This window comes from Archocentrus centrarchus, chromosome 17 (assembly GCF_007364275.1).
Source record: "Archocentrus centrarchus isolate MPI-CPG fArcCen1 chromosome 17, fArcCen1, whole genome shotgun sequence".
NCBI classification, from domain to species: Eukaryota; Metazoa; Chordata; class Actinopteri; order Cichliformes; family Cichlidae; genus Archocentrus; species Archocentrus centrarchus.
In genome coordinates this window covers 14,924,933-14,940,151 of record NC_044362.1, presented here as the reverse complement: position 1 = coordinate 14,940,151, position 15,219 = coordinate 14,924,933, and the positions used below count along the sequence as shown (strand labels likewise).

General features: G+C 43.2%; 1 protein-coding gene across 1 annotated transcript in view; it reads right to left on the bottom strand.

Moving 5' to 3' along the window:
* Positions 1-2,344: 2,344 nt before the first annotated feature.
* Positions 2,345-15,219, bottom strand: part of camsap2b (calmodulin regulated spectrin-associated protein family, member 2b) — a 39,025-nt gene continuing 26,150 nt past the window's right edge. Inside the window, exons 5-21 of the mRNA XM_030751645.1 lie at positions 13,702-13,840; positions 12,512-12,651; positions 11,127-11,217; positions 10,939-11,043; positions 10,524-10,593; positions 10,121-10,402; positions 9,173-9,893; positions 8,897-9,043; positions 8,589-8,820; positions 8,202-8,385; positions 7,406-8,099; positions 6,369-6,505; positions 6,066-6,280; positions 5,883-5,979; positions 4,691-4,806; positions 4,452-4,570; positions 2,345-4,359 (exon numbers count right to left, since the gene is read on the bottom strand). Of these exons, the coding sequence (XP_030607505.1) occupies positions 4,063-4,359; positions 4,452-4,570; positions 4,691-4,806; positions 5,883-5,979; positions 6,066-6,280; positions 6,369-6,505; positions 7,406-8,099; positions 8,202-8,385; positions 8,589-8,820; positions 8,897-9,043; positions 9,173-9,893; positions 10,121-10,402; positions 10,524-10,593; positions 10,939-11,043; positions 11,127-11,217; positions 12,512-12,651; positions 13,702-13,840 (3,786 nt within the window). The 3' untranslated portion in view covers positions 2,345-4,062. The remainder of the gene's footprint in view (positions 4,360-4,451; positions 4,571-4,690; positions 4,807-5,882; positions 5,980-6,065; positions 6,281-6,368; positions 6,506-7,405; positions 8,100-8,201; positions 8,386-8,588; positions 8,821-8,896; positions 9,044-9,172; positions 9,894-10,120; positions 10,403-10,523; positions 10,594-10,938; positions 11,044-11,126; positions 11,218-12,511; positions 12,652-13,701; positions 13,841-15,219) is intronic.

Sequence of the window (15,219 nt, the reverse complement as noted above, 5' to 3'; positions counted from 1 at the left end):
GTGACTCATGATCCTCATGAATTTGACTCACGTGAAAAGGTTGACAATGTAACTTTATTCTCCAGCTGGCAGTTAAGTCTTTATCTCCATGACTTGCGAAGATAAGCCAAAAACACGAGTGTCACCTAATGCCATCCATATTTCCGGAAAACGTACACAAGGCATGTGTACATCTCAACCTGATAATGTTGTTGTAAAAAAAAAAAACACCGTTAAAGTGGTGTCTGCTTGAGTATATTTAGTGTGTGGTCAGCCAGATAGCACTACACAGTGTAAACAGTAGTGGGGAAAGAAGCGATAAGAAGGCTACATTGTGAGGGAGGTTTGGCCTGAACCTCCTACTGCGACATCCTGGAACAATGTTGGGATGTGTCAGAAAAAAGGGTGGACCGAAACAAATATTAGTGCTTTTTGTAAAAGTAGCCAAGTTAAAAAGAAGGCCATTGTTAACAGTCAGTAAATTACCAAGAACTCATACATGTCCAGAAATTAAAAAGCCTTTACAGTAATTTCTTTGTGCTTGCTGGCAACTTAACTACCGAAACAATCTGGAGTTATCTTAAAGACAGTGACCTGATTTCTTATCGGATATCCAAGGCTTTATCTCAGTGTCTCCGGTATTTGATGAATATATACTGACAGCATCAGTGTAACATTGGATTGGGTTTTTCAATGTCTTTCAAACGACACAAAGCATCAGCTTTGCAGGTTCTTGCCAATAAATAAATAAATCTAATTGTAAACTCATAGGAAACACAGTTTTGCTGATATATATGGTTAACATCATTCAGTTCATGTTTTGTCCCATTCTATTCATTGAGTCCTACATATGCATTTATTTAGTACTCTGTCAATGTAGCAAATATTACACTCATCCAAGAAATAATAACGGATACCAAAGCCTTCTACTTTTTGACTATTCAGTGAGCATAACTCCTGAAAGGGAGTTGTCCATCTTCCTATAAGGCCAATCCCAGGATCAAGTGGATTAAGTAACTTTATTATCAGCAGATCTGTGTAATGTTATACGCACGTATAAAGCCACAAACCCAAACTTTCCTGCACGTCTTCAGTATGAAATTACATCGCGGACCAAATCCGGCCCACGGGCCTTGAGTCTGAAACGTGGTTTACGGTTTATGTTGGATTCAGTTGTGCGCTATGTGCGAGCAGTGCGCAATTGCGCAGGCGCGCAGCTTAGAGGGAACATTGCCTGCATGTATGTTTTCATTTTCTTTGGTCTAGGCAGAAATAAACAGCAACCGCAGTAACATGATGACAATACAGTACATCTGTCCTGTTGTGTTTGAGCTCCTCTGGTGGTCGGTCTGTGCAGCATGCACGGCAGACAGTGATTAACGCTGAAACACCAAATTGGCTAAGGCTAAAGGTTCAAGATTTCAGGTAAATTCACAAACATAAATGTCTTAAAAGTTATAATAAATCTGGTAGCATATTTTGTTTTATAATTTTATTTATTATTAATCTATGTATGTCCACCGGTTAGTCCTGTGAAATTAGCCTGTCCTCCGGAGCTTTTCCTGGGGTTTCTATTGTTCCATTACAGTTTATTTTTTTAGATACTGTAAAGATGTTAAAGTCCATCCATGTCTTGCAGGAGAGCTCTTCATCAATATATAGATATAAGACATTTATAGTTTTCTTTAATAATATATAATGTTTTAAATAAAGTGCAGTGCTCAAAAAATTAATGGAGTACAACAGAAAACCTGTTAAATCTCAGGGATATCAATCTATCCAGTTAGGAAACAAACCATTATGAAGTCGTTTCACCTGCTTTAAAGTAACACGTGCACTGGAGAGGCAACAAAAAGAATCCCCCAAAAGAGGACTCTGCAGGTTCTGGCAGCAGACTGTTGCTCTCTCCTTACCTATCCGGAATGATTTGTCTGGTTTTTGCGTTTTGCTAGTGTCCATGTCACTGCGGGCAGCATGAGATTTTACATGCAGTCCATTCAGATTGCACAGGCTGTCCAGCTCTTCCAGGATGGCACATACATGTGTGTCCACCAATGGTATCAAATTCTCTTCACCACAAGAATAGTGTCCCCTTAATTTTTGAGCAGTGCATTTTTAATCAAATTACCTCAGACTATGTGATGTATGGGAATGTAGGGGGCTAGGTAATGTTAGTGTAAAAAGGAGTGCTGGTTGGTACATACTATACACAATCCACAGACTGTAGTTAGTGAGGTTCAAAAGGGCCTCAAAGCAATTATTTTTAAACCAGCTACAGCAGTGATAACACTGGTGATGACACCAGCACTTTCATCATCATCACAGTGAGAACAAGAGCATTTTTGTAGCAGATATTTACTTAGGTTTTCACAAAGATAAAGATAAGTGGGTTTCAATGTCGTTTAGCATTAAAAGTTTATAACATAGCACATGTTATGACACCGGTATGAAATGAGACACCACGTGTACTATTGATAGCTGGCATTTTAATAAAGCTCAAAGGAATAGAAAAACAACAAAAATCCATGAACAGTTGAGCATCGTTTGTTAATTGAAAAGAAAATGAATTCAGAGCTGGAAAAAAATACTATGGTTTTCTCTGTATACTTACTGGGTTTTATACAATACCACATTAAAGCCTACATAAGACTTTATACACCCTGCCTCCTCAGCTACACTTTGCATTCAACACACTCCCTTCAACATCTGCACTGCTTCATTAGTACACACTTCCATCAGGTAAATGTCATTACAAAAAATACTTCTATATGCCAAAATATATCTGTACAGTGTAAACACATACTGAAGGAACATATGATTAAAAAAAGTAACAGCAATGTAAAAGTAAAGTAATAACCATGTCCTGAAGAGGGAACATCTTTAATTAGACTCGACAACAGTGGGCCGGGTCCTGAAGTGCTATTTACAACTGTGGATGACTTGGAGGGCGATCGGGCTCTGAAAAGTTTATCCACATTAAAGTGACATTTGTAGTGTTCGTGAGATCCAAATGCAACACGGTCAACAGTGAGGATTCAAAAATTGCACAGACTGATGACACAGTGTGGGATTTCTGTCTAATCTAATACTCATGATAGTCTCGTCAGCGATACTTACTGAGCAACCACACTTTTTGCATCTGCAGCACAATAAAAGGCCCCGAACGACAACATACCGACGCGCATGATAAATTATAAAAGCTACTCAAAAGCTACCACAAGCTGACTTGTTCGTTGTGAATGGAACTGCCATTATATACAAACTAATTTAACTTATATACGTACAGCATATTATGCTTCTCTGAATAAAATCCAAGACACTTTATTTTTTTTAAAATTATCTTCCAAGCATCGAAATCACAATGAAATAAATTAAGAGTCTATTGCAGGTGCTTTCCAGAACAGTTTGATGATACTCCACATGCTCAATGATCTCATCATTTCATTTGGAAAGTAAGTGCAATCACCAGCTGAGGTATTTAAACCCTCACACTTCATGGCACTTCACTAAACACACACAGACACAAATTTGAACTGTCTAGAAGTTTTTCAACCACGTGTACAAAAAACAAACAAAAAAACCCCACATGCCTGCATAGCAGCAGAACTTACATCAAAAACACCCGCCCCCCCAATGGAGCTGATCCCTCATCTGTGCCACAACAGGCGGTGAGAAAATGACACTAACACTCACGGTGTGTTCATATGACACAAAACAAGCATAAGGCCACACATGATCAACTCAGAGAAACCAAACGGCCTCGTTCAGAGGCGTGACATTCAGTGCTTCAGTGGTTCAACTAGGTAAGGCATTGGTTCGCCTGTTATATTTTACTCTCTCTCTTTTTTTTTTTTGGCACATTGATACACATGCTGACGAGTGCACACTTAGGGCTCGTTGGTATTGTCCATAGTGTTACAGCCAGCTCTGATTTTATAACAATAAATCTGAGGCCCACGCGTGTTTCTTACATTCCAGTTGTGATTTCTAAAAGTGGGAATTTTAATAAAAGAGCAAAATCCACTAATTCCTGTGTTTCTGTTCCAATGGTGCATGTCCAGATGACACCCAGCCAATCTGGCTCTACTTGGGGTGTTTTTTGGGCGTGCCCTGCTTCTTGGTCTGCCACAGATGGCTGGCAATGGTGATGGCATCTACGCTAGCAGACATAGTTTTGGCTGGGATCTGGCTGAACTGCTTCCTGTCTGAGTTGTACTTGTACAGAGCTTCAATCATCTTTGTTGTAATGTTTTTCGGGCCGATGCCGGCCAGTTTGGTGATCTCCTCGGTCTCTGGGCAGTAGGTGTACACGGACCGGAACTGGCATCCGGCATCACGAAACAACACCAGGAAGTTGTTGGCTTCGGATTTCTCCATTTCCTGTGTCAAAAAACCCCCAAAACATTTCCATCAGTTTGGTATGTTCTTTGAGTTAGAAGAAATGTATTTATACACATAGATAAAAAACATACATCAAGTATCTTGTTTTTCTGCCCTTCGTTGACTTTGCCAGCCAGACAGCAGTGAGCCAGGGCATTCTGGATGATGTGCTTGTTGGACTTGGCACTGGGCTCCTTGTAAAGTTTGGGTCCTGTGGGAACAAAACACGAGCGTGAGACTGCAGAAAGTAAAATATCTTTCATTGTGCAGTGGCTATTGCAAATGTAAACACACCATCTAAGCAGCACATGTGGTATCATGTCATGCCTACCTGTGTACTCAGTGTTGGAGGGAGTGGAGGATGTGGTAGAATCATTTTCCCAGTCCTTCTCTCCGTTGCGGCTACCGGCCGAAGGACAAGAAGAAAAGCCTTCTGCAGAGTCCGGCCTGGAGATGATCGCAGTACAAACCAACAAATGACACACGCAAACATAACAACCACGAAGAGGGCAGACGTACACAACCATGTGCAAATTATGAACACATCCACCAACAAAATGCACATATAGACATGCACACACACACACACACAAATGTAGCAAAATAAGGTCAGACACTGTGACACAATTATCCAAAGCCCTGCCTGTTGTCCTGCATTACATCATACTGTCACAGTCCGATGAAACTGTACAGCAAGCGTCAGAAAAGGCATGTTCAACCAAGCAAAGCAAATCTCGGTGCTGTCTTTATGGGTGCTGTGAGGGATGAGCTCAAGTACTTATGAAGGAAAAAGCAAATGCACTGGCGAAGCAGAGCACAAACAACAGCCTGAGAGCAACACTGCAAAGGAGAAGATGGAAAAGAAGAAGGTGGAAACAGCTCAGCCACGCGAGTCTCAGGAAACTTATCGCAGAAGCAAAAACTAGAAAGATGGAATAACTATTTCGTATCAAGACATCCATCTCTTTTAATGTGTTTGCCAATGAAATGAGGCCTAAATTAAAATCACATGAATCTATGATAAATCAACACAGAACCACATCTACATCGGTTTAATAAACTTTCTCTGCTGAAGCGCTCCTCGTCGCAGTGTTACTAACCTGCCCTTTCTTTCTTTGGGAGAGCTTAAATAAAACGGGATATTGGCAGAAGCTAGTTTGTTGCCTCTGAGGGATGCATGCAAAACAGAGGGAAAAAAGAAGAGAGGGACAAAAGAGAATCAAGATGCAGATTGCAGATCCTCACAGGGATTTGAGGCTTGAATTATAGTTAAAATTAAAAAAAAAAAAAAGAATCAAGAAACATTTCATTGAATTAAAATCACAGCTGGAAGTGCACAACTGGGAGCACGCAAACCCACAAACCCACAAACAAAGTAATTAACTGCATTTGAAATTATGAGGTCTTATTCTTTATTTCAGAGGCAGCCTGGTTTTTTTGACACAGTGTTGACAGATGTTTGGTTTCCTTCTTGTGAATCTTTCTGAGTCTAGAAAGTGAGCCACAGGCAGTGTGTGTCTTACCTGTTGTTCTTCCTGTTGTCTGCGTCTCTGTCATTGTCGGCCAGATTGAGAGAAGCCAAAGAAACGCTGGACACTGAGAAGCCTCGAGGACGCACCCCTGAACGACGACAGCACACGGATGTGGTTTTAATGGGTGTCACAAAGTTTGGGTGCGTTTGCACACGTGGCTTGCGTGTTGCTCACCTGCTGCTCTGGCGGGAGGAGTGGACGACTCCATGACGTCCCTGTGGATGGACTTGGGCCGAGGCTTTTTCTTGAGACTTCCAGATCGAGGCTTGATTACCTCATCCATGTCCTCCATCAGTTTGAGCTGCTTCCTCCTCAAATACTCATTCTTGATGTATTCCTTTCTCGCCCTCTCTTCTTCCTTCTTCTGCTGTTCCTCCTCTGCTTTCAACCTAAAGAAGAAAACCGAGAGACATATCTGTTAATGCAAACTCTAGTCAGAGAGCAAGCACAGGCAGAAAGTAAGAAAGACAGACAGACCTTGCAGCCTCTCTCTTCTGCTCCTGATCCAGCTCCTGTTGCTGTTTCTTCTCCTGAGCTTCCTTCTCTCGCCGCAGCCTCTTCTCCAGTAGAGCTGCTTTCTTTGCTGCCATGTCCTCTTCCCCTTTCACATCATCCTGGCATTTCATGAATAGGAACACACAGGTGTATAATGGAACTTGGATTACACATACAAGAAACTAGAACTGGCTGAAATATGCCTTTAGAAAGTATGATTTGGTAATGATATTATGTTTAAGTGCAAATAACAAATAAGGCCTAAGTTTGGAAATGCGTTACTAACTCACCCTTGAAAAATCCAGCAAATGAAAGGAAAGAAACTGGTTCTAATAATAGCTGTATTTGGTATTAAGCTCAGCTGTTGGTACATTTTGAAAGTGTACTGGACTAACATGGGTTTGTGTTCTGGCCCATCTTCCTGGCCCAGATTTGCCCGTGTACTGTCTCTGATCAGCTCACGCCTCAACAGGCTCATCACTGCACATGTTGTTCCAGATTCACACAGTGAACCATAAGGGTATGTAGTCTGTCTGTGTTATTAATGAGAAGTTGGTGAGCCGTGCATCAGTTATGGTTGCACTTTCCAGTTTGTTGATTCTCTGCAAAGCTAAAAATTTACAGAAATTTTAAGCAGGAAGGCCTCTGCCTTTGTTTTTACATAGAAAAAAGTTACTGAAAGCAGCACTGAGTTAATAATATGCTGATTTTCTTGTGACATCGTAAATGTGTCCAGTTCTGTTCGATTAACAGTTCAAAGACCAAAAAGCATTCAATTTATAATGACAAAAATCATTAAATGACTCATTTTTAGTAATCTGGCACTTGTAAATTATTTGTCATTTTTGCTTAAAAAAGTATCTAAAGCAATGAATCAGTTACAAAAGTAGCTGCTGACTGAGTGACTGTCTCTGTTGACTAACTGCTTCAGCTCCAGCTCAAAAGAAGTGCGTCACTTCCTAATTCAGCTCATGCTGCAGATGAAATTGAAATATTTTGGGTCTGTAGCTCCAACTCACCGTAAAAAAGAATCCACAGCACATCTTTTGGTCTTCTCCTGTTTCTCCCTCTCCTGCCGTCTCCTGACCTTGGCTGTCTGGAGGCTTCAGCTTTGACAGAGGCACCTCCACCAGGTCTTTCTGGTCCTGGGGGTCTCCTCTGACCTGGCTGTCTGTGGTTCCTTGGGTCTCAGACACCGGCTGAGACAGCACCTCTGATGGTTTTGATTCTTTGGATTCTCCCTTCAACTCTCTCTTCTTCTCCTGTTGCTCATTGTCCTTTTCTTTGGCTGCTTCTTTAGTATTAGCAGTGTCAGCACCTGCCTTTGCCACAGCCCTCTTTTCATTCTTAGTGTTTTCTTTATTGTCCTTGGTGTCTTCGTTCTTCCTTTCTCCAGACCCCTCATCATGGCTCAAGTAGGCAAAAGAACTGACCTGCGTTTGGCTGGGGGTGAAACGCCTCAGTCTGGGTAGGCTGTCCACTGAGGTCGGTGGGTTGAGCATTCGGCTAAAGGGCGTGACCTTCAAATCACTTGGACGTGGAGTCCGAGGTGTTCTGGCGTGGAAGGAGGCTGGTCGCCGTTTGATGCCAGCAGGGGAACGATTGGGTGCATGGGGAGTACCAGAGGAGGATAGGATGGGAGATAAGGACCCCACCGAGCCTCTGCCTGATCCCCGGCCTGTTACACTGCTGCTACGCAACTCATGGAGCTGCCTGGGTGAAGGAAATACCCACAGATATATGTGACATTTTCACATGATGACGGTAAACTTATTTCTTCCAATGACCATATAAGTAGTTTGAATTAGGTGGTACCTGTGTGGAGACGGAGCAGGAGGTGGTATGACCCAGGCTTGTTGCTGCTGCTCTCTCATGGCCATGATCTTCTCCTGCTGCTGGGCCAAACGCTGCATCTCTGTCTGCAGGAAGCCCAGAGACGTGTTCAGCCTCTCAATCGAGCGTGTGTATTCTGCAAGATCGACGTCTCCTGGTGCCACACCTGCAACACCACAAACATGAACAGGTTGGTCATTCAGCCATTCACAATGCCATGAATTACACACTTCAACAAATCTATTATATAAGTGCTACATTTCCCTTATCACTCCCTGCCACACCCCAACAATAAGCAACAATATAATGATTTTTATCAAAATATTTGAAAAGCGAATTAAAAAAATGTTACGTGCTGTGATTACCCACCGCCACCATCTTCACATGGAGATTTGGGAGCTGCTCCGTCCGGTTTGCACCTCTCCGCCCGCTCCATGCTGCCCTGCCTAATTTCCTTGGATGAAGTGAGCGGCTCTGGTGAAGGCGTTTCTGCTCCTCCTGAGCTGGAGCTGAGGGGGGCTGTCACTCCCTTCCTCCTCACTACATTCAGAAATGCCGTTCTGCCCATTTTCTGCCGATGTCGAGTGAAAGCCGCTTCCACCTAAAGAGGAAGACACGCAGTGTTTACACACATTTGTGATACTGCTATCTATCTCTCCTGCTTTACGTCTGTTTACCTTCTTCTTTTGGGCTTCAATCGCTCTGCGTTTCTCTTCCAGCTTCATCCTCAGCTGAATCATCTCTGAGGCGATGAGGTGGGAGGGGTCTCTGGGTGAGGGAGATACTGGAGAGGGTGATGTGATTGGCAGAGGAGGTGTAGAGATCTAGAAAAAAAAGAAAGAAAAAAAAGCAAATATCAGTGACACTGATTCAATGCAAAATTGCCTTCATGCCTTTTCAGCATAAGCTGTAATGCAGGAAGATTTGTGAGTTGCTCAGAATAAATCACAAACCTGAGATGAAATGGCTTTTGGTGAGTGCGTATACGGCACATTGAGATCTGAACTCTCTGGCGTGGTCCCTCCGCTGCTCCTTCCCTCTAACTTCCTGATCTTCTGCTCTGCGAAGCTCGTCATCCGCACCAAGCCGCCTCCAGACCCACCGGAGGACGAGACGGGACTGACTGTGTGTGATCTGGGGAGTGTTTGTGCTGAACTTCGACAGGGGCTGTTTCTGTCACCTCCATCTCCCCTTTCACCTTCAGGGTTAGAGCCGCTGACCCCTTTGCTTCCTCCTTCCCTGTTTCTCTCCTTTTCTGGCCTGTCAGGCAAAGGACATGACCGAGTCATGGCCTCACAGTCTGGGTCCATATCTGAATAGTCTCTAAGTGAGGAAGAGTCCTCATCCAAGCTCTGGATGTCTTCAGTCCGCACATGGATGCCTGTGTCAACTTCATCAGTGGATACTGAGTTAGGATCGTGGTCGTTCAGCCGTGCCTTTCCGGAATTCAGGTCATCTCCTCTACCTTGGGCCCCTGGAAGATCTGAGGGCTCTGCACCATGGAGAAAGAAGGCATTATCTCCATCCCCCATGCCCAAGCTAGCGTGGGGTCTTTCAGTGTCATGGATAATTTTCAAGGCCTCCTCAATGCTTGGGGGAGTCGATGGGCTGATGTGGCCAGTGTGGCCGGTATGGGTGGGGCTGTTTCTGTCTGGTAGGACCCCATTAGAATACCTGAGAACAGAGCCAAATAAATTAACCGATTGCAATGATTGTCCAGGATGGAGGAATTTTTTAAAATGCTGGATACCTTTTTTATCTGAACATCCCTCATCCATCAATCCATCTGCCAAGAGCTCATTTGTGTCATAATTTTAGGATACTATATATAAATATAGTTTTCTAGAAAGCCCACTTAATACTATTATTATTATTTACAGATCAGTACAAACCTACTGTACCTGCTTTGGTTCTTGACTGTGAAAGTGTTGTTCCGTCCCAGGGGTTTGTGTGAGGTGAAGTCGTCTTCCTCCTCTGGTATGTGTTTGCTCTGGCCATTTACACTGACAGGCATGAGGGAGAGGTGGCGTTTCATGCCTCCTCTGGATGCATAGTGAACTTTGAACCCAAGGCCGTCACTGCTGGCTGAGCGCGTCATACCGCGGAGGGAGGGAGCCTCACAGGGCGGGAAGGTCGAGTCTCCATCCAGAGGAATCTCAAAGGAGATTCCCCGAGAGGCAGAGCTGAAGAAGAGGAGGAAAGGAAAAGTGTTGTTATTTTAAAAAGAATAAAAATGCGTCCACTCAAGAAACGTAGGCCAAAGAAGGGATGAGTAAGCAGGGCTGTTGGATTTCAAGTGCTCACTGTTTTTCTTTGGGCCAAGTCCCGACACAGCCATCAACATAAGACATGGAGGTAGATCTCTTCATTACACCTGCCAGAGACACAGAGTAGTTTGTTTAAGTGACTCAGTGGATGTGTGAAACTATGTACCCACAGTACTGTGTGTGCATAGCAGGTGTACATTTGCAGTACTATGCTTAGATTGTGCCTACTGCTGCAAATCAGCCACTAGAGGGCATCTTGATTCAAAACAAAACCATCCACTGTTTAGTATTAATGCCCCTCAGTGACTTTTAGAGTACATTATTGTATTTTCTAAGCCAAATAAAAGCTCTGCTTGTTAAGTTTTTTTTTTGTGTGTGCCAGTTTTTGCCATTTATTTAGACTCTTCTGAATAATGATTATTAATACATCACAAGAGATGATGGATGATTACCTTCAGCAAGAATTTTCTCTGGACTCAAAGGGCTGTCTGCATAGCTCTGTTTGACTGGACTGGACACAGGAGCCATGTTTCTACAGGATGATACAGGCTCACAGGCTGCATAAGAAAACATACAGTCAACATTCAGCTGTTCAACAAGTTACCAAGAGCATGCATACTGTTGTAAAGCTGCACTGTACCTTTCGGGTCGAAGACTCTGGCCTGTACAAATGATGGTTTAACCACTTCAAACCACCAGAAAAGCTCAGCCATAAACACCAGGTAGTTACTCTGCAAGACCACAACAACTTTGCAGTTAATTTTGAGGCCATTTATTCATTTTTTTAGTTAATATCAATGAGCACAACATTTGAATCTTTGGAATCACAGCTTCGTCTCCCTATGTGCCTCTGTAAAGGTGCTACTATGATCTAATAAATAAAATTTGGAGAGATTAATGAGGTCACAGCAAGTCAGGAGTCAATAGGTAACTCACTCAGGGGTTTGCATGCATGTACTTCCAAATGTTTGACTGTCCAAGATGCTTAATATCAAACCCATACACCTTGCGAAAACTGCCAAAAATACCATCTGGAGTTTAGTTTAAATATGTCACGTGTGCAACACCTGGGACAGGCTCCAAGGCTAGCAGCTTTCATTTCTTCTCTAACAAGGACAGAAAGAACAGTAAATGCTGTGATCTCTACTCCTCTGCATGTACTTAAAGTACTGAAGTGCTGTACTGAAAATGAACAGACGCATGCAGACAAACACTTGTTAAGATTCTGTGGGCAGTGAGTCTGTGGTGGACGGGCAGTGTGCCAGAGTCTGTAGCTGGCCTTCATGACCCACCCTGCTGTTGTAGTACTGTGCCACTAAAACGTCAATACACACACACACACACACACACACACACACACTATAATCAGTGTAGTGGATGAGAAATGAAGAAGGAAAACAGTGTGCAAGTGAGAAAACTTGCTGTGTATGCTGTGTATTTTTTTGGAGGAATGGAAAGTCCCAGTGTGCTCGGACCATGGCTTGAATCTTAATGTTCCTGCCCACACTGGCACTGCCGCTCTGGTGTTTGGATGGCATGGAGATGCTCCTAAAGTAGGTCTACTAACCATAACCAAAGGAGTATGAAATGAGATCTGTGTCTGGAAAAATCATGTATTTACTTTTTTTTTTTTAACGAGAACAAGAGGGACATGGAGAGAGGAGAACAAGAGAGGCGGGCAGAGACGTGAATCTGTCCTCTGTTGGAGCAGGGAGTGGGTTGGGGTGAAGGGAGTCTCCCAGTATAGAGACACTGGACTCCAAAAGCACCAGTACACACAGTCTGTTGTAATCTGTCTCTCTCTAACATATACATACATACACACAGAAACACACACACAATAGCAATCCCTGTAAGAGCCAAGCCTACATTCACATTCAAACTTTTCCTTGAATGACTCATTTTTGCCCATGTGTAATTTCCCACTCTTGCTCTTCCCCCTCCAAAAACGTTTCACATATAAATCCACACTGTGAAAGGAAAATGGTCTACATTCACTGACTGTTTGAAAACTGGCCTTCCTACCTTTATAGAAGCATGTGCGTAGAGCATGTCCTCCAGGGTGAAGTGGCAGCAGTGGTTGAGGTTGTTCCTGCAAAACTCCTGCACCAGCTGTAGGTTGTACAGACTGTCAGCCAGGGACATGGTCTCCTTCAGGCAGATATCTGTTCAGCCAAGGGAGGGGTCAAACACACATACACAGGGAAAGGGTAATGGGCCACACAGGAAGCCAAGAACATGATAAGAGTTAGTTTATGTTTAAAAAAAGACTAGAAAAGAAGGAAGTGACTCTACTTTTCCTGCTAGCATTTGTCATAAGAAGCCTCTCAATTGAATCACTTAAACTCCTTGAAATAATTCATGATAAAAATGTTCAAATGCTCTTCAAGTCCTTCTAGATGAATCATTGGGATTTTTATCCCCTGGCGTTACTATAATGACGGCCCAAACATGTGTAGGATGTCTGACAAGAGGGAACCGAGCAGGGACAGTCAACTGAGGACTACAGCAGCTGGTTTCTCTGCTGTGATGTCAGTCTGTACTTTACTTTACTGTCTTCAGTATTTTTAGAGTAAATCAAGCTGCCAGCAAGAAACCTTAATGAAGTACAGCTTGCTTTCACATCTGGTTCACATGCCTGTGAGCTTCCTGTGAACTACAGTCAAACACTGGAGTTGTTTATCTTTGAAAAAGCAGCCGGCTCCTCCTCTCCCTCACACACCCCTTGTGACCAATCATATCCCAACCCAGGGCAATTTCAAAAATGACAGTCTGGGCAAGCTGAGAGGAAACGAGACTTTGTGTTTCTCTTTGTCTTGTTCTCCATGAATCCTAGTCTCTTTCTTTCCTCTAGCACTCTATTTTGTCCATTATCATCAAATACAGAGAGTGAAATATTAGGATGTGTATTTAAAACACTCTCTTATGCACAATGCTGCCAAGTAGTATTCATTTAATAAAAAACTGAGAGGATGAGGCTAATGGATTATTAATACAGTTTTTGTAAATATACTCTGCCAGTTAGATTGGCAGTGAGAGCAGAAGACCGTGTCCTTTGTGCTGAGACTAAAAGTCACTGTGGTTAGTTTGATGTATGTTAATAGGTGTGCTTTAACTGAACTGACTTTAGTCTTACAGCTTCACATGTAATAAATGCAATATAATAAAGTATAGACAGTTAGCAAAAGAGGGGGATGGTTACAGATTGACCCCACCTTCCAGTCTGATGGCCTGCGGGCAGTAGAAGTGCAGCAGGGCAGTCAGGGCGCAGCCATCTGTGTTGTCCTTCAGCAGATTTTCCACCAGGGGGAGCGACGGCGCGCTCCTCTGAGCATGCTCCTTCCTGTAGCGAGCCTGAAACCATGGCAACGGCACAGAGACATCACCTATATGTGTCATCAGGGTGGGTGTGTACAGCCGGCGCTCTGATTATTGATACAAACACATCTGCAGTCAGTCTTTCATCTGCATGCTCTACTCAGTCACACGCACAGGCAAGGGAAGAGCATTAATCTGAGGATTTACACACACACACACACACACACACACACACACACACACACACACACACACACTCACACACACACACACACACACACACACACACACACACACACACACACACACACACACACACAGCTGAAATAATACAGATTAGCATGTTCATGCAAACAAACATTCTGCTAAGTCACACTTCATTAAGATTTATCATATTAAATCAAAGAAAGACAGACTCATAACACTCACAACCCTGCTCACTGTGATTAGTTGTGAGGCGTGGTTAGTTCCCTGCATGCATGCTAGCAAATGAATGGTTTGCACCATTTCTACATCTAACAAGAATCCAGTGGGACTGTGGCAGTCTGAACCTGTGGTGTGGTGCAGCAGCAGACAGTGTGTGTGACTTAAATTTAAATAATAATCTGTGTGAGTGCATCCTTCCTGCCTGTAGGTTTTCTCTATGTCCATCTGGGACTATAAAAACCACAGAAACAGCTTTGCTACATACTGTATGTCTTCAGGGCATCAGTACGCCTAGTTTGCCCATGAAAAACAAGAGTCTGTCACATCTGCATTTTAGAACAGAGCCATTATGTTCAATGAAGTTATTCAGTAGAAGATCTCATGCCCATGTGGTCTTACTACTGAATTGTGCTTACAGGTTTAGTTCTCTGCTGAGAGTCATTTAGATCATAAATGGTCACTATGATTTTTGTCTGATTCCTAATTATGTAAAGACAAAGGTTGGGTTAAAAGGGTCAGAGGTGCCATGATGAGGCTCAGGGCCACATGCAATGACTAACAAGGCAACTCAGGGGTGGGGGTGGAGGGGGTGTGAAGGGCGGGATATGGGGAGGGGAGGCAGTTGGCGGGTTTGCTGAAAAGGTGTTCTTCAGTGTGAGTGGACTTACAGGTACTAATCTCCAGTACCATTTGCTAGGAGACTTGATGATGGATGATGATCGGACAACAACAGGAGAGAATGTTAGGTGTTAGGCCAACCAACAGCAGGGAAAAATATGCTGCTACTGCTAGGACTCATGGACAAACTCAATCCTAATACCTCAGCAAAAGCTATATAATTTAAACTTTTTTCAGAAATTTGAAATCTGCATCAAAATACACAGTGAGAATCATGGGATCCATCTGTAGAGTAGAAGCTGTTTAGTTGTGTCAAACACCCACAGGTGTCCATTTGTGTGTAAAAATGACCCTGAAATGTATTTTCACCA